The 20473-nt window shown below is 71.5% G+C and overlaps 1 protein-coding gene across 2 annotated transcripts in view; it reads right to left on the bottom strand.

Moving 5' to 3' along the window:
- LOC102460240 (phosphofurin acidic cluster sorting protein 2-like) overlaps nucleotides 1-20473 on the bottom strand; it is a 68238-nt gene that overhangs the window by 3446 nt on the left and 44319 nt on the right. For both annotated transcript variants that reach the window (XM_089777578.1, XM_089777579.1), the window contains exons 2-18: nucleotides 19320-19407; nucleotides 11248-11337; nucleotides 10278-10403; nucleotides 10004-10166; nucleotides 9463-9554; nucleotides 8745-8825; nucleotides 7931-7990; nucleotides 5964-6115; nucleotides 5586-5670; nucleotides 5337-5405; nucleotides 3955-4076; nucleotides 2988-3120; nucleotides 2243-2347; nucleotides 1618-1724; nucleotides 1113-1267; nucleotides 920-1030; nucleotides 435-537 (exon numbers count right to left, since the gene is read on the bottom strand). In XM_089777578.1, coding sequence (XP_089633704.1) covers nucleotides 435-537; nucleotides 920-1030; nucleotides 1113-1267; nucleotides 1618-1724; nucleotides 2243-2347; nucleotides 2988-3120; nucleotides 3955-4076; nucleotides 5337-5405; nucleotides 5586-5670; nucleotides 5964-6115; nucleotides 7931-7990; nucleotides 8745-8825; nucleotides 9463-9554; nucleotides 10004-10166; nucleotides 10278-10403; nucleotides 11248-11337; nucleotides 19320-19407 — 1842 coding nt within the window. The remainder of the gene's footprint in view (nucleotides 1-434; nucleotides 538-919; nucleotides 1031-1112; nucleotides 1268-1617; nucleotides 1725-2242; nucleotides 2348-2987; nucleotides 3121-3954; nucleotides 4077-5336; nucleotides 5406-5585; nucleotides 5671-5963; nucleotides 6116-7930; nucleotides 7991-8744; nucleotides 8826-9462; nucleotides 9555-10003; nucleotides 10167-10277; nucleotides 10404-11247; nucleotides 11338-19319; nucleotides 19408-20473) is intronic.

Raw genomic sequence — 20473 nt, forward strand, 5'->3', positions numbered from 1 at the left:
GCCCCCTGCGGGTGTGGGCTCCCTCCCCGCCTCCGACCCCCAGCTGCCTGGCCTGCCCCCCGCCCGCCTCCAACCACAGCCCCCTTGCAGCGTCCCTCAACCCCGACCCACACTGCTCTGAGCAGGAGATGAACGCGGCTGCTTGGCGCCTGGGCCTGCCCTGGCCACACCGGCGCCATCGGCAGGAAGGGTCCCGCGGGCGGCTCAGCTCAGCCCTGCACCGGGGCGCTGGCAGAGAAGGGGACGGGACGGAGCCCCCGGAGCCCCCGGAGCCCCCTCCGGGCCTGCCGGCCTCCCCCTGCCGGCCAACCAACTCTGACAGCTCCCTGCAGGCTGCACAACCCGGGGTACCCAGCCAGCTGTCCGGCCCCGCGGCCCCGGATGCAGCTGGGGGTGCCCAGCGAGGCTGCCTGCACCCGGGCCCCCGCCCTCACCTCTTCTGCTTGTAGGTCAGCATGGCCTCCGAGATGGGCAGCTGGTGGGACTGGCTGGCCCCCGCGATGAACTCGGCTACGCGGCCGGGGACGTCCACCGGGTCTGGGGGAAGGGGAGGGGTGAGCGTCCCCCGGCTGCCCGCCCGGCGCCCCACTGCTCACGGTGACGGCGCGTCGGGGAGCCCCGAGCTGCAGCCAGACACCGGGAAGGGCTCTGGCTTCTCCGAGACAGCGCAGCTGACACAGGAGCCAGGGCAGAGCCGGAGTCCTCTTGGGGGGAAGGGGCTTCACCCCCTTCCTTGGTCTAAGACCATCCTCCCTGCCCCTGGCCCTGCCCCCCGGCCTGGGGCCAGTCCCCACCTCTCCTCCTGTGTCTCCCTCTGCCGACAGGATCGTCCTCTGCCCAGGGGTGTCAGTGGGACTCCCAGCACCCAGCCCGGCGGGAACACCGGTCACAAAGCCGACACCCCCGCTATGCCACTCACCGGTGCTGGGGGGCTCTGCCCGGCTGAACAGCTCCCGCCAGGCCGGGTCCAGGAAGAGGGCGCTGTACCGCCCGTCCACCGAGGCCAGGTACTTGGCCAGCGGGTGAGAGCCTGGCAAGAGAGGGAGGAAGTGACGCGGGCTGCTCGGGGGGGGGGGGGGGCCCTGCTGCTGCCCCCGGCGGCCGGCTCGTACCCAGGGGCACCACGAGGAAGCGGAGGTAGTTGAGCCAGTCGGGCGTCTTGCTGGCCAGCTGCTCCACGAAGAAGCGCAGCACGATGCTCAGGTAGCTCTGGTCTCCTGCCACGGCCACTTTGACGGGCGGCGGCACGTGGGCGTTGCAGTTACAGCTGCAGAAGGAAGAGAAGCCCCGAGACTCGGTGCCACGGGGGCCGGGACATGGCGAGGGCACAGCTCCTGGGCAGGCTCCTCGCTGGCGCTGGCCCGGCCCTGCTGCTGCTCTGGGACTGCTCTAGCACCTGGGCCCGGCTCACGTGCACCCTCGCCCCCCCTGCACGTCCCAGTGCCCGCCCAGCGCTGCCATCAGTAGGGTCCAGTGTTAACCCCTGGCTGGGACACGTGGGCAGCCCATGCACTCAGGGCCCAATCCCGCCATGGGGCACAGGCATCCGCAAGTCTCCGACCCCACCCCCTCCGGTGCCCCCTGGGTCAGGCCCTTCCCCGGCCCGGCCGCACTCACTATCTCTGGATGCGGGCCACGATGCTGTTGAAGGCAGCCTGGACATCGGCCGTGGAGCAGGTGCAGACGACGGGCTGCTGATGCGCCTGGAGCTGCTCACTCAGGTACTGGGGATGCAACGGCAGAGGAGGCAGGGGATGAGCCCCCCTCCGTGTGTCCGTGTAGTGCGGCCCCGGCAGCCAGGCCCAGGGCCCCCCGGGAACCCAGCCCGCGCAGGCGAGCTCCCTGGGCACGTGGCAGCGTCCGGCCGTGCTGCCCAGCGGGACAAGGGGCTGACGCAGGGAGGCTGCAGCCACACGGGCCTCGGCTCCCCCTTTCCAGCGGGGCGTGGGCTCTAAGACCCTCTCTCCCGGTAGACGGTGCTCAGCCCGCCCCAGGGGCAAAGCGCCTTCCCGCTGCCGGGCCAGTCCCTGAGTGTCCGGCCCTCGACAGGCAGGTTTCCCGTCGCCGTCCGGGAGCAGGGCCGGGCGCTCTGGGGTCTCCACACAGCGCGATGACTCCTGCTCACCCCTGGGGCTCCTAAGCGGCTCCAGCGGCCCCCCCCGCGCGAGGACAAAGGGACCCGGCTCTACTGGGAACCCCCGTTTCCTGGGCTGCGCACCCCCGGCAGCCCGGCTCCCCTCACCTGCCCGGGCCACTCGGCGGCGTCCACCAGGATCACGCTCTCCGGCAGCTGCTCGTCCGGCACCAGGATCCGGTTCAGCTGGTCGTAGACGGATTTGCGGGGCACCTAGGACAGGCCGAGCAGGCCGGGTCAGGCGCCCGCGGGCCGCTCCAGCCCCAGGGCAAAGCCGGCCACACGGCTCGACCGTACACGCGTGGGCCCCGCCCCAGGGCAAAGCCGGCCACACGGCTCGACCGCACACGCGTGGGCCCAGCCCCAGGGCAAAGCCGGTCACACGGCTCGACCGCACACGCGTGGGCCCCGCCCCAGGGCAAAGCCGGCCACATGGCTCGACCGCACACGCGTGGGCCCAGCCCCAGGGCAAAGCCGGCCACACGGCTCGACCGCACACGCGTGGGCCCAGCCCCAGGGCAAAGCCGGCCACACGGCTCGACCGCACACGCGTGGGCCCAGCCCCAGGGCAAAGCCGGCCACACGGCTCGACCGCACACGCGTGGGCCCAGCCCCAGGGCAAAGCCGGCCACACGGCTCGACCGCACACGCGTGGGCCCAGCCCCAGGGCAAAGCCGGCCACACGGCTCGACCGCACACGCGTGGGCCCAGCCCCAGGGCAAAGCCGGCCACACGGCTCGACCGCACACGCGTGGGCCCAGCCCCAGGGCAAAGCCGGCCACACGGCTCGACCGCACACGCGTGGGCCCCGCCCCAGGCCCGCCCCGCCCCGCCCCCGCCCCCGCCCCCTGACCTGGGCGCCGAGCCGCGAGTCCGGCGAGCTCTCGCTGTCCAGGCTGCTGGTGCGGTCGCCCTGCGCCTTCGAGTGCTGCCGGTCCCTCATGGAGGTGCTGCGGGGCCGCCAGGCCTGCCGGCTCTCGGCTTTGCTGCGGGACGGGACGACAGCCCCCAGCCATGGCAGCAGCCCGGCCCCAGCGCTGGCTGCAGAGTCTGGGGCAGGGAGAACCCCTCCCCCGCTGGGGCTGGGCCTGATCCCCCCCTCCCCCGCTGGGCCTGGGCCTGATCCCCCCCTCCCCCGCTGGGGCTGGGCCTGATCCCCCCCTCCCCCGCTGGGCCTGGGCCTGATCCCCCCCTCCCCCGCTGGGCCTGATCCCCCCCTCCCCCGCTGGGGCTGTGCCCGGGGCCAGGCAGACCCCCCCCCCCCCCCCCCGTCTACCAGAGCTGGGCCTGATCCCCTCCTCCCCCCGCTGGGGCTGGGCCAGACAGATCTCCCCCTCCCCCGCTGGGGCTGGGCCTGATCCCCTCCTCCCCCCACTGGGGCTGGGCCAGACAGATCTCCCCCTCCCCCGCTGGGGCTGGGCCTGATCCCCCCCTCCCCCGCTGGGGCTGGGCCTGATCCCCCCCTCCCCACGCTGGGGCTGGGCCTGATCCCCCCCTCCCCCGCTGGGGCTGGGCCTGATCCCCCCCTCCCCCGCTGGGGCTGGGCCAGACAGATCCCCCCCTCCCCCGCTGGGGCTGGGCTGGCCGCACCCAGGGCCGGGCAGATCCCCCCCCAATGGGGCTGGGCCAGACAGCTCCCCCCTCCCCCGCTGGGGCTGTGCCCGGGGCCAGGCAGACCCCCCCCCTCCGTCTACCAGGGCTGGGCCGGCCCCAGCCAGGCAGATCCCCCCTCCCCCACAGGGGCAGGGCCCATCCGTTCCATTGGGCGGGGCCCAGGGGCTGTCCCCAGCCCACGAGGCCACGGCCCGGAGCTGCCTTACCTGGGCGACACAGGGCTGGGGGGCTCGGCGCTGCACAGCTGGGCCAGCCTGTCCACACTGCTCTCCCGCCCGGCTGCCTCCGCCGCCCCGGGGCGAGGGGGGGGCTCCTCCGCCTCCAGCGCCTGCGGGCACAGTCAGTGCACACCGGAGCGCCGCCGGGCCTCCCCCGTCTGCCCCTCCCAGCACGGCCGGGGCGGGTCGCCTGGGGCCCAGAGGGGCTGAGCCGAACCCCCAGAGCATCCTCCTCTCAGCTCCTGCCCTGCCCCAGCTGGCGGGATTTTCCCCACCACACTATTGGGAGGGCAGATAACGGAGCCACGTGGGGACAGGGTGCTGGGGACGCCCCAAAGCCTAAGCTAACCACAGCCACGGACCAGCCACACATCCCGGGGCAGCCACAGACACAGACCAGCCACACGTCCCGGGGCAGCCACAGACACAGACCAGCCACACGTCCCGGGGCAGCCACAGCCACAGCCACGGACCAGCCACGTGTCCCAGGGCAGCCACAGCCACAGACCAGCCACGCGTCCCGGGGCAGCCACAGCCACGGACCAGCCACACGTCCCGGGGCAGCCACAGCCACAGACACGGACCAGCCACGCGTCCCGGGGCAGCCACAGCCACAGACACGGACCAGCCACGCGTCCCGGGGCAGCCACAGCCACAGACACGGACCAGCCACGCGTCCCGGGGCAGCCACAGACACAGACACGGACCAGCCACACATCCCGGGGCAGCCACAGACACAGACCAGCCACACGTCCCGGGGCAGCCACAGCCACAGACACGGACCAGCCACGTGTCCCAGGGCAGCCACAGCCACAGACCAGCCACGCGTCCCGGGGCAGCCACAGCCACGGACCAGCCACACGTCCCGGGGCAGCCACAGCCACAGCCACGGACCAGCCACGCGTCCCGGGGCAGCCACAGCCACAGCCACGGACCAGCCACGCGTCCCGGGGCAGCCACAGCCACAGCCACGGACCAGCCACGCGTCCCGGGGCAGCCACAGCCACGGACCAGCCACGCGTCCCGGGGCAGCCACAGCCACGGACCAGCCACGCGTCCCGGGGCAGCCACAGCCACGGACCAGCCACGCGTCCCGGGGCAGCCACAGCCACGGACCAGCCACGCGTCCCGGGGCAGCCACAGCCACGGACCAGCCACGCGTCCCGGGGCAGCCACAGCCACGGACCAGCCACGCGTCCCGGGGCAGCCACAGCCACAGACACGGACCAGCCACGCGTCCCGGGGCAGCCACAGACACGGACCAGCCACGCGTCCCGGGGCAGCCACGGGTCCCAAGGCCAACATCATGGGGGCCACCATGGGGGCCCGAGCCATGGGGGGCAGCTCCTCACCAGCCGGCAGAAACTCACCGGTCCGGTCTCCACGGCCACCTCCTCCAGGGCGCGGGGCGCTCCGGCTTTGCGCTTCTCCACTTGTCCCTGGGCAGAGGGAACCAGAGTCTAGAACAGAGTGACCCAGAGCAGGGGCAGGGGCCAATCCCCTATCCCCCCCGCAGGGCCCCCAGAGCGCTCCTGCCCCATCTGCCTGTGCTGGGAAGGGAACAGGCAGACTGGCCAGCAGGTAACTGGGGGCCGACCAGGAGCTGGGGGGCGACTCACCGAGCTGGCGGACTCCCGATCCTGCCCTTTCTGGCCACCGATCTCCGTCTGGGAACCCGAGTGAGAGACGCCCTCAAAGAAACGCCTGCAGGACGGAGACGCAGGGGAGACCCCCGCTCAGCACCCAGCCCCACACAGGCCCCCACCTTCTCCAGCACCCGCCCTGCCCAGCGTCCCCTCGGGAAGGGCGTGTCCTACCCCCAGCCAGGCCAGGCCAGCAACGTCCGGCCCCTCGGCACGCTGAGCCAGACAGCTGTGGGCTGGGTCCTTGCCCTCCGACTCACGCTGGACGGGGGGCGGGGAGGGCAGGCCAGGAGACGAGGCCCGTTCTTGGGGAGGGGGTGGGAAGGCCGTGGGGTGTGTCTGGGGCCAGCTCACCGCAGGGTGGGCTTGGGGGTGCTGTGCACGCTCTCGTCCTCCTCCAGCTCGGGGCCGCTGTCGCTGGCGTTGCATTCCTCCAGGCTGTCGGAGAGCAGCCCCAGGTCCTCCTCCACGCCCCGCGCCTGGCCCGCCGGGTCCCCGCCCAGCACCTGTGGCGGAGCAGCCGGGTGACAGCGCCCGCCCAGCCCCCACGTCCGACCCATCCCGCCCCCCACACCCGGCCCGCCGGGTCCCCGCCCAGCACCTGTGGCAGAGCAGCCGGGTGACAGCGCCCGCCCGCCCCCACGTCCGACCCATCCCGCCCCCCACACCCGGCCCGCCGGGTCCCCGCCCAGCACCTGTGGCAGAGCAGCCGGGTGACAGCGCCCGCCCGCCCCCACGTCCGACCCATCCCGCCCCCCACACCCGGCCCACCGGGTCCCCGCCCAGCACCTGTGGCAGAGCAGCCGGGTGACAGCGCCCGCCCGCCCCCACGTCCGACCCATCCCGCCCCCCACACCCGGCCCGCCGGGTCCCCGCCCAGCACCTGTGGCAGAGCAGCCGGGTGACAGCGCCCGCCCGCCCCCACGTCCGACCCATCCCGCCCCCCACACCCGGCCCGCCGGGTCCCCGCCCAGCACCTGTGGCAGAGCAGCCGGGTGACAGCGCCCGCCCGCGCCCACGTCCGACCCATCCCGCCCCCCACACCCGGCCCGCCGGGTCCCCGCCCAGCACCTGTGGCAGAGCAGCCGGGTGACAGCGCCCGCCCGCCCCCACGTCCGACCCATCCCGCCCCCCACACCCGGCCCGCCGGGTCCCCGCCCAGCACCTGTGGCGGAGCAGCCGGGTGACAGCGCCCGCCCGCCCCCACGTCCGGCCCACCCCCCACACCCAGCCCGCCGGGTCCCCGCCCAGCACCTGTGGCAGAGCAGCCGGGTGACAGCGCCCGCCCGCCCCCACGTCCGACCCATCCCGCCCCCCACACCTGGCCCGCCGGGTCCCCGCCCAGCACCTGTGGCAGAGCAGCCGGGTGACAGCGCCCGCCCGCCCCCACGTCCGACCCATCCCGCCCCCCACACCTGGCCCGCCCCCCACACCCAGCCCGTCTCCACATCCGACCCATCCCGCCCCCCACACCCGGCCCGTCTCCACATCCGACCCATCCCGCCCCCCACACCCGGCCCACCGGGGCCCCGCCCAGCACCTGTGGCAGGTCAGCAGGGTGACAGCGCCCGCCCACCCCCGGTGCCCGTCCTGTCTCCACATCCATCCCACCCTGCCCCCCACACCCAGCCTGCCGGGTCCCCGCCCAGCACCTGTGGCAGAGCAGCCAGGTGACAGCACCCGCCCGCCCCCGCATCCGGCCCGGCCCACCCCCCACACCCAGCCCGTCTCCACATCCATCCCACCCTGCCCCCCACACCCGGCCTGCTGGGTCCCAGCCCAGAGCCTGCTGCAGAGCAGCCGGGTGACAGCGCCTATCCCGCCCTGCCCCCCGTGCCCAGCCCACCAGGTCCCAGCCGGGCCCCTGCGGCAACGGCTCCTCCTGCCAGAGGGAAGAGCTCCGCCAGGCAGGGCCCTGCGGCGGCCTCGGGGGCCTGAGGAGCAGGCCCAGCGCCCCAGGTGTCCCATGAGCTCCGGAGCAAGTGCAATCGGCTCATCCCGTGGCCCAGCCAGTGGGGCTCCGGGCGGGAAAAGGCGCCTCTCAGGGCCCAGCCCGGCTCCAAGGGCGAGCGCCCGCTCCCAGCCTCCCCGACCGCAGCCCGAGGGGCAGGCAATGCGGACACGGCCCACTGCCCCGGCTCTGGGCTGGGCTTTGGGTTCCCTCCCCGCTTGGGCTGCACCCGAGGAGACTGGGAACCCAGGCGCTCGGCCCCTGCCCCTCCCTTCTCGCTCCAGGGACCCCCGGGCAGGACGGGCTTGCCGAGCGCGCTGGGGCGGGTACCGCACCCCGGAGCCCCAGGCCGGGCCCGCGCCCCGCTCACCTCGTCCATCACTTTAAACCTCTTCAGCAAAGCAACGAATTTCTGCTTGAAGTTGGGTTGCTGGAAGGGAAGGGCAGAGGCTGGGTGAGGTGCCCCGGCTGCAGGGCCGCCCTCCCCAGCCACAAAGGCACCGCGGGGCCCCGACCAGAGCCCCGGCCCGGCTCTGAGGCCCCAGGCAGAGGAAGGGGCCACGCAAATAAAGCGTGCGGGGTGCCAGGGACGCAGGCGCCAGGCCAGGCCACGCACACAGACAGCACCCGGCCCCTGCGCTCCCGGCCCGGCCCTCAGCCACACGCGGGCAGGGTCCCGGCCGGCCCCGGCTACGGCTTCAGCAGGGCTCTCGGAATAAACGTCGAAAACTCCTGCAGCCCAGCCCTGGCCAGCCCCTCCCTCCGGAGCCCACGGCCCCAAGGCAGAGCTCTGAGCCGGGCCGGGCCGGCTGCCCCTCTTCCCGACAGGAGCAGGGCCGGCCCGGGCGCGAGTCAGGCTGGCAGACGTGACCGGGGGCGCGGGGAGGGAGCCAGCGTCCCTGCTGCCATCGCACCGAGTCTCTGCTCCGCCCGGCGCCCTCGGGCCCAGCTCCCTGCCTGTGCGATGGGGCGACTGCCCAGGCTGCCTCCCGTGGGACGGGGGAGGCGCAAGGCGGAGAGGCAGGGCAGAGGGCCGGGCCATGCACCCTGCCCACGCTCGGCCACTCCCAGCCAGGCGCCGGCGGGCGAGAGGCAGCTCCCTGGGGACCCCCAGCCAGAGCACCCAGCGCCCCTGCGGGGCCTCCAGCCGGGCCCAGGCCCAGCCCACGCCCCCGGGACGTTACCCGGCTCATGGACGTGGTTCTGATCATTTTCCTCCGGGCTTTCTTCGGCTTCCTCCCGTCGTCCTCCTCGTCATACAGGTCCTGCTCGGCGAGAGGGGCCGCACGTCAGCCTGGCAGCGCCCGGGAGCTCCCTTCTCCCCGACTGGCACCGGCTCCCGGCTGTGCTGCCCCGTGGCTGCAGGAGCGATCGTCCCTGCGGAGCCGCCCGCTCCCACAACGGGAGGACACGGCGAAATTGGACCGGCTCAGAGCTGAGCCACAGGGATCGGAAACCCGCCTCGTAGCAACGGCTCCGGGACTCAGCCCGGTCAGCGCACCAGGCCGCTCAGGGCTGGCTCGGTCGCAGGCCAGGGGTCCTGACAGGGCAGCCGGAATTTGGTAGCGGGCTCTGAAGCCTGCGAATCCAGCCGGGAGCAGCTGTTTTCCAGTGAGCATACGAGCTCCTGGAACCGCAGGCCTGGGACTCTCCAGCGCCTGGTTTCGGGCTCAGTGCGGGTCTCTGGGCTGCGGTGATCACAGGGGACTGATGGAGGATCCAGGCTGCACAGCCATGGCCCCGAGACCCTGTTCTCTGCTCCCTGCGGCTCGGCCCCAGGGCAGGAGAGGGGCTGGGCTGGGCTGGGCTGGGGGCACCCACTGACTGTCCCATCCTCCTGCCCCAGGGCCCTGCGGGTGTCCCCGTCCCGGAGGGCAGGCAGCAGGCCCTGCCCACCCTTACCTGGCCCTGCACAGCATCGTCACTGGCCTCCTGCTCGGAGGAGAAGCTCTCGTCCTCCTCCTCCGAGTAGTTATCCATGTCGGGGGAGCGATCTGGAACCAGACACCGAACATCAGAACACAGCGGCCAGGCTGGGTCAGACCAAAGGCTCCTCAAGCCCTGACAGCAGCCGGCACCAGGTGCCCCCGAGGGAGTGAACGGAGCACGTGATCCCTCCCGTCACCCATTCGCAGCCTCTGACAAACAGCGGTGAGGAACACCCTCCCTGCACAGCCTGGCTAACAGCTACTGATGGACCTAACCTCCAAGGATTTATCTGGCTCTTTTTTGAACCTGGTAAAAGCCCTGGTCTTCACAACATCCTGTGGCGAGGAGTTCCATAGATTGACTGTGCGCTGCATGAAGAAAACCTTCCTTTGTTTTAAAAATGCAGATGTCACACCCGAGCCAAACTACCTCCCCCCACCCGCACTGTCCCCAGGAAACGCCCGCGTGGCCAGAGACAGAGCGCCTGGGGGAGCTGGGGCTGGGAGAGACGCACCCGAGGCTTTGATCTTGGGGCCAGAGGGGACGCTGCCGTCCTCGTGGTCAATGGGCTGGCTGGAGAGGGAGCAGATGCTGATTTCAGCCACTTGAACACTCGCGTCCTTCCCGTTGCTGTGCAGGCCCAGCAGCTGCCTGGCGTCCGTGGGGTGCTGCATCACCTGGGAGCGGACACGCAGTGACTCCCACAGCAGGGCAGCCCCTGGCCAGCTGCTCCGCCCGCTGCCCGGCCCCTGGGGGCGCTGCCCGGCCCGCCGGCGCCCGCCGCTTACCTCCGCCATGTTAATGCTTCCCACCGCCAGTGTCTTGTAGCCCAGGATGGTGCGGTTCTTGTACCGCTTCCTCCGCTGCAGCATGATCTGCAGCTTGTTGCCGTCCCTCTTCAGGAAGTGCGGGTACTGCGGGAGGGGACAGATTGGCGTGGCAGGGCGAGGGGTCTCCCCGCCCGGCCCAGGCCACCGCCTCCCGCTCTGCTCCCTGACCGGCCCAGGCCGCCACCGCCTGCTCCGCTCCCCGACCGGCCCAGGGCCCAGGCCACCGCCTCCGGCTCCGCTCCCCAACCGGCCCAGGCCGCCGCCGCCTGCTCCGCTCCCCGACCGGCCCAGGCTGCTGCCTCCCGCTCCGCTCCCCACCCCGCCCTGGCCGCCGCTGCCCGCTCCACTCCCTGCCCAGCCCAGGCCGCCGCTGCCACCAGCTCTGCTCCCCACTCAGCCCAGGCCACCACCTCCCGCTCCGCTCCCCGACCGGCCCAGGCCACCGCCTCCCGCTCTGCTCCCTGACCGGCCCAGGCCGCCACCGCCTGCTCCGCTCCCCGACCGGCCCAGGGCCCAGGCCACCGCCTCCGGCTCCGCTCCCCGACCGGCCCAGGCCGCCGCCGCCTGCTCCGCTCCCCGACCGGCCCAGGCTGCTGCCTCCCGCTCCGCTCCCCACCCCGCCCCGGCCGCCGCTGCCCGCTCCACTCCCTGCCCAGCCCAGGCCGCCGCTGCCACCAGCTCTGCTCCCCACCCAGCCCAGGCCACCGCTGCTCCCAGCCCAGCCCGGCCCAGGGAGCTGCCTGCCCAACTTCGAGCCCTGCACCACCCTCCCACCCACAGCCCCCCACCTCCAGCCACAATGCCTGTTCCCGCACCCTGGTGCCCAGGCCAGACGCCCACTGTGCATCCCTGCAGGGACCAGGGCGTCTGGACACCATCTCAGTCCTGTCTCAGTGCGCGGCGGCCGGGCGCTCTGCCCTCAGCCTACCTGCAGAGAGAAAGTCAGCTCCAGGTCGGTGTCCATCAGGCCGCCGGGGGGCAGGACGTATTCGTTGGATCGCAGGACTCGCTTTGACCCCTGCAAGGAGAACAGGGCGGCATGGAGGCCGGGCTGGTGGCACAGACTCGCCCGGCTCTGGACAGGGGGTCGCAAGCAGCCCGCCCCGCCGGCCCCCCACCCAAAAGGGCTGCTCAGTCCAGGTTCCCTCCACTTCCCTTGGGAGCCTCTTCTACACCCCCCAGCTTCTGCCTAAACAGCCCCCCTCCCTCGTCCAGCTATCAGAGCCGCCCCCCCAGCAAAGGCACCCCATGTAGGCCCCTGCCACCTGGCACCCCCCTCGCTTCTCAGCCCGGTGGCCCTTCCGGCTCCAAGCTCAGTCCCCACCGGATGTCGCGGGCAGGGCCGGGCCTGGCATGGAGCTGACAGTGCAGCTGGCAGGGGGAGACGCCGACGGGACCCTGCGCTCTCCAGGTCCCCACGGAGCGGCACCTCTGGGTCAGCAGGGACCCTCTTGCTCCCCCCGGGAGAAGCCCAGCCCTTGAGCGCAGCCCAAGGGACCCTCCTGTCGGACCAGAGCCTGTTCCTGGGCCAGGAGGGGCTGCCTCCCCCGGCCCCCCAGACAGCGCCCCAGCCCCATGTGCTGAGTCCAGGAGTCCGACCCCCAAGACAGGCAGAGCTGAGATTACCCAGAGCGACAAGGGCCACCGACCCCGGGCTGCAGAGACAGCGTCCCAGAGACCGCGCACCAGGGGGGGCTGATGGGTCCACCATCCTCAACTTCCCCTTTGCCTCCCTGACCTGACTGGAGGGGACAGGAGAGGTCCTCTGCCAGGCCGCCTACATCCTGGGCAACCCAGGCGGGAGCCCGGGTCCTGCCGCACCTGCCTTCTCCCCGGATCTTCCCCTGTGCACGGCTCAAGCCTGGCTCGGCTGGCAGGTGCAGCCCGGCGGTGGGCCTGGACAAGAGCCAGCTACAGCGTCCCTCTGGCAGCCCGCCCGCCACGGGCAGACGCCCACCAGGCCTCCGAGTAGCTGGGCTGGGCCAGTCACTCCCAGCGGGGTGGCCCGCGAGACAGGCCGGCAGACAGACAGCTGCCACGCTCTCCCGCGGGTTCCTCCCACGGTGCCTGTGGGCGCTTTCTCTGCCCTGCCACGGGAACGGGAATAACAAACCCGGGGGCGGCTCGAGTCCCGCCGCTTCGAAAACCCAACGGGGAGGCCGGGGGCACCTTGGAGACCAAGACACTCGTTAGGGCACCAGCTTTCGTGGGGGAAAGAAGAACCCGAACTCACGCCTAAGGTGCCGCGGGTCTCCCCGTGGTGTGTGCGGAGACACCGGCGCTGTGTTTCCTGGGTGGACTTCAGGCCGTGCTGAGAGAACGGTTGTTCCACGGGGAGCTGCCAGCGAACAGGCAGCCGAACCCGCACCCGCGTTTCATGCTGTAGGGCAGTAAGCCGGGGGCGCGCCAGGCCCTCTGCACCCCGTCAGCGCCACCACCCAGCTGTCTCCAGCGCCCAGGCCCCTGCAAGACTTGGACGCTGAACGCACACAGCGCAGGTGTGTCCATCTGCCTGGAGGTGCCGACACCACACGCTGCTGTGCCGACAGGTTGTTTGCAGTGGAACCGGCCAGCCCCCTCGCCAGGCTGCCCCCGAGCCGGCAGCGGACGGAAACGTCTTTGGACGCAGGGGGGGCTCTCCTGCAAGCGGGCAAGGAGGGTGCCCCCTCCCCTGCAGTAACAGACCCAGGTCCCCCGCTGGCCGGGTTTGCAATCTCCACACCCATGCGGGGTCAGTCTGGCCAGCACGGCGTTTTTCTCTGATCACATCCAGTCCAGCGCACGCTTCGACGGAGCGCCCCAGCCAAATGGGGATTTGCTCCAGCCGGCTGCGTCAGGGCTACTGCTCCGGGTGCAGGCAGCCCCCCTGCATTGCTCCAGGGACTCATCTGCCGGGAAAGAGGACGTCTTGGCCGACGCTTTGAGCAAACGCACCATCCGTGCGGTGGGAGAACGCTCCGACCTGGCCGCGGCGCTGCCCGACGCTGCAGCATCCGCACGCCCGTAGGGGCCTCCAGCCCTCGTTAACCAACGAGCGCCTGGGAGAATCCACGGAGCAGCAACGGCCGGCGCCTGGACCGCGGCACGCCCTGAGACTCGTCGGCGAGTGGGCAGGGAGCCGGGTCTCCCGGGGTCAGTTCTCAGCCCCGCACTAGCCCTGATCTGGGAAGAAATATCAACTCTGGAGGGGCGGGGGCCGTTTGCACGGGACACGGGGCTGGTGGGGCAGGGGTCCAAAGAAGACTGGGTCCAGCTGCACTCAGACATGCAGGTCAGTGCAGCCAAAGGCCCGGTCTTGCGCCTAGGAGCCCCAGTGATCACAGGCCGGGCACCCAGAAGGGAGGCGAGGTCCCAGCAGGGTTACCTCTGGCCGGGAGAGGCCAGGTACCCGGAGGGGAGGCCAGGCCCCGGCAGGGTTACGTCCGGCCGGGAGAGGCCAGGTACCCGGAGGCGAGGCCGTGCCCCGGCAGGGTTACGTCCGGCCGGGAGAGGCCAGGTACCCGGAGGGGAGGCCATGTCCCAGCAGGGTTACGTCCGGCCGGGAGAGGCCAGGTACCCGGAGGCGAGGCCGTGCCCCGGCAGGGTTACGTCCGGCCGGGAGAGGCCAGGTACCCGGAGGGGAGGCCGTGTCCCAGCAGGGTTACGTCCAGCCGGGAGAGGCCAGGTACCCGGAGGGGAGGCCGTGTCCCAGCAGGGTTACGTCCGGCCGGGAGAGGCCGGGTACCCAGAGGTTAGGCCGTGTCCCAGCAGGGTTACGTCCGGCCGGGAGAGGCCAGGTACCCGGAGGGGAGGCCGTGTCCCAGCAGGGTTACGTCCGGCCGGGAGAGGCCAGGTACCCGGAGGGGAGGCCGTGTCCCAGCAGGGTTACGTCCGGCCGGGAGAGGCCAGGTACCCGGAGGGGAGGCCAGGCCCCAGCAGGGTTACGTCCGGCCGGGAGAGGCCAGGTACCCGGAGAGGAGGCCGTGTCCCAGCAGGGTTACGTCCGGCCGGGAGAGGCCAGGTACCCGGAGGGGAGGCCGTGTCCCAGCAGGGTTACGTCCGGCCGGGAGAGGCCAGGTACCCGGAGGGGAGGCCGTGTCCCAGCAGGGTTACGTCCGGCCGGGAGAGGCCAGGTACCCGGAGGGGAGGCCAGGCCCCAGCAGGGTTACGTCCGGCCGGGAGAGGCCAGGTACCCGAAGGGGAGGCCGTGTCCCAGTAGGGTTACGTCCGGCCGGGAGAGGCCAGGTACCCGGGAGGGAGGCCGTGTCCCAGCAGGGTTACGTCCGGCCGGGAGAGGCCAGGTACCCGGGAGGGAGGCCGTGTCCCAGCAAGGTTACGTCCGGCCGGGAGAGGCCAGGTACCTGGAGGGGAGGCCGTGCCCCGGCAGGGTTACGTCCGGCTGGGAGAGGCCGGGTACCCAGAAAGAAGGCTGTGCCCCGGCAGGGTTATATCCAGCTGGGAGAGGCCGGGCACCCAGAAAGAAGGCCGTGCCCCGGCGAGCTTACATCCCCCAAGCCAGCCCTCAGAGGGTGGGTCACACCCTGGGCTCCGCAGCTGCCAGTTCTGGCTGTACTGGAGAGATCCCCTGCCGGTCCCGGCCTGGCGGCCCCCGGAGAAGGTGCCCTGCCTCTCTGCAGCTCTCTCCCCCCAGCTGGATCAGTGCAGGGAGGACTCTGGCTGCGATCTCTGCCCGAGCCCTCCCCGCGCCCGGGCGCCCTCCCGCATCCCCTGACAACGCCTCATTAAGTGTCAGCTGCAACCTCCGCTAACGAGCTATTTGCCCTCCTCCTAGGCAGCCGCTTAATGTGGTAATTGGGGGGCGTGGTGGGGCTGCAGCGAGCCAGGCAGGTGGCACATAAGACGGCGGCGGCCCCCGTGCAGCTTCCTCCACCGCTGGCTGGGCGGGGCGGGCTCCCCCCGGATGCTGACTCGGCTCTGGGGGCTCCTTGTGGCTCCACACAAAGGCCGGGGCAGCGTCGTCCCTTGCTCCCCTTTTGGCCTGGGGCTCCGAACCACGGCCGCTCTGCTGGCCCGGCTCCGCAGAGAAACGTGCCTCGCCGGGGCTCCTGGCACCCGCCCGCCCGGCCACGGGATTCCGGTGCACTGCCGGCCGTGCGGGCCACTTCTCCAGCGCGGCGCAGGAACCGACCCACACTGGGGCGCTCGGGCGGAGCAAGGAGCCGCGTGCTGCGGCCATGCTCTCGGACGGGGAGCCCCTGCTGCCGCCACCCGCATCTGCCCTCAGCCGGGCACCGGGGAAAAGGATGAGGGGCTGGAACGGGTCCCAACAAAGGGATTAAAGAGACTGGGACAGTTCAGCTTGGAAAAGAGGGGACCAGAGGGCTATAAGGTCAGTGTGGAGAGAGCGAATAAGGAAAAGGGATTTACTTGTTCCCATCGGCAGCAGGTTTAAAACAAACCAAAGGAAGTTTTTCTTCACACAGCGCACAGTCAACCTGTGGAACTCCTTGCCACAGGACGTTGAGAGGAGCAGAACAGGGTTCAAAAAAGAGCTAGATCCATTCATGGGGGCTAGATCAGGATGGGCAGGGAGGGTGTCCCGGGCCTCTCTTTGTCAGGGTGACAGGGGAGGGGTCACTTGGCAGAGAGGACACTTGGCAGAGATGGACCTTTGCTCTGATCCAGGTTGGCCGCTCTTGTGTTCACTGCACTGCAAGAAGGGCCGTCGTAGTGCCCTCTGGAACCTGAGCTCCTGGTCACTGCTGCTGCGCCCCACCCTGCTGCTCCCAGCCCCACGTGGCACGGACCGCGGTCTGCGCTCAGGCGTCTATTTCGGGCCCCTGGCTTCGTGGCCCACGCACGAGGCCGCTGGGAGCTCTTCGGCGGCAGGGCCATTTTGGGCTCCGTTACTCTGTAGATTTTTTTCGTTCTTCTTCCTAAGTAGGCCAGGGCCAGGCTGCACGGGGGGAGGGGATTCAGTCCCCGAGAGCCTGGCGTGCCATTGGCCGGCCCGCGTCTGAATGCGGCGGGGGCAGCTGCTCTCGGGTGTCTTTGACTGGCATCTCGCATCTGCTCCCCGACATTCCTTTCCCCGGCAGCTGCCAGCCCCGATTCACGCTCCGTAATGCTGCCTGCCGGGCGTCGTTCCCAGTGCCGCTAGCAGGTGGCGCTCCCTGCCGCCGGGTCCTCATGCCCAATGGCGCCGACTCTCCCCGGCTCCTCTAGGGCAAGGTGCCCCTGAAAGCGCTGGGGCCCCGGCCCAGGAAAGCTGCCTCTCTTGGCGAGGGGATTGTTTTCCTTCGCCCGTGGCAGGTGCTCACGCAGGAAGGCCGGGGCCCACGGGCTGGAAGAGGGAGCAAAGATGGCCGGCGGTGGAAGCGGAGGGACACAGCATCCTGCAGCGGGTACCCGCCACGCGCCTCGTTTGCATCCACTGCTGCCCCAGGCGAGCGGAAGGGAAGGTCCCAGGCCTGGAGACTCAGGAAGAAACGGGGATGGAGCTTCCAAGGGGAGGCGAGCAGATGGAGCGAAGGCAAGAGGAGGCTGAAGGGAAGAGTCAGGACTCGGGCGGGAGAGCTCGGAGGGGCGATGGCTGGGTCAGGTAAGCGGCTGGGGGAAGCGTGTGACCGCTAGACCCAGGCAGAGGAGCCTGGCGAACGAAGGACACGTGGAACTCGGGAGCAGGTCGGCCACGAAGGGGGACAGCAGCAGCCGCAGGCGGGAGGGCAAAAGCGGCTAGTCCTGCGGGGAGAGGGGATGGAGTCAACGGAGCTTGCAGCCCCCAGGGGGACAGAGGACGAGGCTCAGAAGGCAAACGGACTCGCAGGCGGAGAACAGGAGGAGGGCCGGAGAACCGCACCAAGCTCAGGAAGAGCCGGTCTGTGCCTGAGAACAGATGTGGACTGAGGCAGGGTCAGGAAAGAGTCCTCAGATCGTCCCGCGCCTGGGAGCTGACGCGGCTGGAGTCTGGCAGGAGCACCCCACGGGACACTGCGCCAGGCTGGGGAAGGCACGTGGAGAACAGGAGGCTCGGGATCTTCGGGGGGTTTCTACCTGGCCGCCAAGAGGCAGTACAGAGCCGGGACCAGCGACACCGCGGCCAGGCAGTGACCCCGGCAGTACGGGCGGGTGAGGGGTTTGGGCCAAGCCAGGCAGAACCACCTAAGCTGTGCACAGAGCCGGGGGACCAGAGCTCCTGGTGCAGGAGGGAAGGCGGCCATCACAGGATCCTGGAGCCACGGTGGAGTCGCCCTCGTGTCTGGAGGGACGTGCTGCTGGGGAAGGACAAAGGCCGGGGGGAGCGTGGTACGTGGGGGACGCTAAAGGGCTGTAAAGGGACGAGAAGGGAGGGAACGGATCAAACAATCTGTTCAGGCCAAGATCCCCGTGGAGAAGGAGGTAACAGGCTGCAGCGGGATAGCGCTTGGGGGCTGCGCCATCCCCGCGGAGCCGGTCTGGAGATGGAGAGAGACCTCCAGGACATCAAGTACCAGGGGAGCCGTGTTAGTCTGAATGTGCAAGAGCGGCGAGGAGCCCTGTGGCACCTCACAGACTGACCGCAGTGTAGGAGCACAAGCTTCCGTGGGCAAAGACCCACTTCGCCAGGCTCTCTGGGGGCAGGGCAGGGAGAGCCAGGGCAGCGCGGGACCTGCTGACCGAATGGGCTGCCCAGGGCCCACGGCCCAGCTCCGCGGCTTTCGCGCCCCGAGGGCGAGGGCTGGGGACAAGCCAAGAGAACAAGGCGGGTTCCGTGGGCACTCGGCAGGGACCACGTGCAGCGAGCCACCAGGGGACTCCAGCCCACCCAGCCCCTCCGCTGCGCCCCCCAGTGGCCCCCTCTCCCCTCCGGCCCAGCTCTGCTGTCCCTGGGTAGCGCACGTGGCAGGCGGCTCCCACGTCTCCTCGGAGGCTCGGCAGTGACTTACGGGGATGCCAGTCTCAGCCGACACAAGGCGGGTGTCTGACTGGGGACTCGGGGGTGGCCTGGCCCCCCAGTGCCCCACACTCCCTGCGGCTCTGGCCTGGGTCCTGTGGAGCAGGCACTGCCTGCAGGCCAAGCCCAGCCCGTGCTTCTGGAGCAGCATTAATACCCTGGCTCCCGGTAATCCCAGCTTTCCCCTAATGCCGGCAGCGCCAGAGCGCCCGGGCCTCTCCGCCCCACCCTGCTCCCTCGGCAGCCGCTGCGGTCTGCCAGCAACAAGCCGAAGAGCCCCTCCGGCGCCCGCGCAGCACGGCGGCAGGGGCCCGGGCGAGCTGCTGCCACCCCCAGGAGGGGGGACACGGCGACATATGGCCCCTACGGCCCCCTGGCTCTGTGCACACCAGCCCCCTGCCCCGGGAGAAGGCAGCAGGATCGCCCAGGCCAAGGGGGGCCGGCCCCCGGGATCGCCCAGGCCAAGCGCGCGCATGCAGGGCCCCGACATCGCCGGCACCAGGCTCCCCTTCCTCCCCCGCCCCCATCTCTCGGGCTGCTCGGGGCCGGGGTGGGGCATCCCGAGACAGGCTGGGGGCGAGGTTCTAGGCCCTGGCTCCAGGGGTGGTTCCCGGCCATTGCTGACTGCTCAGTGCTCCAGGGACCCCCAGGGACCCGCTCCAGGCGTCCCATCCTGCTCTTCGCTCCCCGGCGCGCCAGCCGGCATGGAGCACCCTCTGCTGGGCACAGTGCAGCCGCCAGAGCCCTCCCACCTGCGCCAGGGCCCAGGCTAACGCACTGAGCAGCTGCAGAGCAGGGCCCAGGGCCCAGGGCCCCCGCCACAGGGAGCCGCCGGCAGCGTGACAGGGTCCTGCGCCTGGCTCCAGGCCCCACTGGCTGGCTGGGCCTGGGCCTGACGGGGCCCTGGGGGCACCGGACCACAGCCCCACCCCTCGAGCGCTGCCCGGCCGCCAGCAGGGAGGCAAGTGCGGCAGGGGCAGGGGCAGGGGCAGGGGCTCCCGCCCACGGCTGCCTCTCGCTGCGAGCAGAGCTCTGGCCTGTGGGCCTGACCACCGATCCCGCGCAAGCCCAGGCAGTGCCACGCCCCGAGCCCCACCCGCCCACCCCTGGGGCTGCCCCGGGCTCACCTGGATCTTCACGGCGATGAGCACCGAGCTCAGCTCCTTGTCCAGCTCCCTCAGCACCGTCAGCTTCTTCAGTCGCAGGCTGCAGAGCCTGGGAGACAGCGAGAAAGGGACACGCTCAGGCACCATCCCCGGCCCCGACGGCAGCTGGGACGGCGCCCGCAGCGGGACTCGCGCCCCGAGAGCGGCCGGAGCCGGCGGGGGGACTGAGCGGAGCTAAAGCTGGCTTAAGGGATCCCGCTGGGCCAGCCCTCGGCGCTGCCTCGGCCGCCAGGCCTGTTTATTTATAAACTAAAGCGCTTAAATCCCCCCTCATCCCCCCTGCGGCCCCCCCCCGCCCCGCCTGGGAACCGGCCCCCGGCTCTGGCAGGGGAAGGGCTGTCGCACCGCAGAGAAAGGCCCGACGCAGCCATGTGCAGACCCCCCCGCCCGCCCGGCAATACGGAGCCTGGGCCTGCAGGCTTCCCAAGCCGCCGGGGAGCCGGAGGGGCCAGGAGGAGCTGGGGCAGGAATGAACGGGGGGGGGGGGGGGGGGGGCAGGTCCAAGGGGCCCTGACAGCGCCACGCAGGGTCCCACAGCCGAAGAGCCTTCCCGGCCTGGCACGGCTCCCGAGCGCTGCGACCGTGGGCCGGCCGGGCTGCCCCGGGCTCAGGGACCAGGGCTCCGGACAGGGCTGGCAGCAGATGAGCTTGCGGCGCCCCAGAGGATGGGGGGCTCTGCCCTCCAGCCCCAGTGGGGGGAGAAATCTGCACTGCTGGGAGATCCCCTCTCCTGGGCCGGGAACACGCCCTCCCGTGAGCCAAGGGGCGGCTCCGTGCAGAGCAGGAGCAAACGCCGGGTGCCGGCGGCGCGTTACCCTCGCAGGGCCAGGCAGAGGGAACCCGGGGCTGGGCACTACAGCCAGGCAGGCTCCAGCTGGAAATACGGCCCAGAGGGTCAGCGGGGGAACAGGCCTCCCGGGGCGGGGCCGGAGTCTCCACCTTTCCGGGGGCCGCGGGTGACGTGCCCGGGCTGGCTACACAGGAGCTAGCGGGCCTTGTGGCTGTCACCTGAAAGCCTGGCTGGGGCTCCCCGCCCCAGGGCCTCGGCTGCTTCGCGCTGCTCCCAGGGACGCCCACACGCACGCAATCGAGTGACCGTGCGGGCGCCGGCCATG

The sequence above is a fragment of the Pelodiscus sinensis genome, chromosome 3 (genome assembly GCF_052426305.1).
Source record: "Pelodiscus sinensis isolate ZL-2025 chromosome 3, ASM5242630v1, whole genome shotgun sequence".
In the NCBI taxonomy this organism is placed as follows: domain Eukaryota; kingdom Metazoa; phylum Chordata; order Testudines; family Trionychidae; genus Pelodiscus; species Pelodiscus sinensis.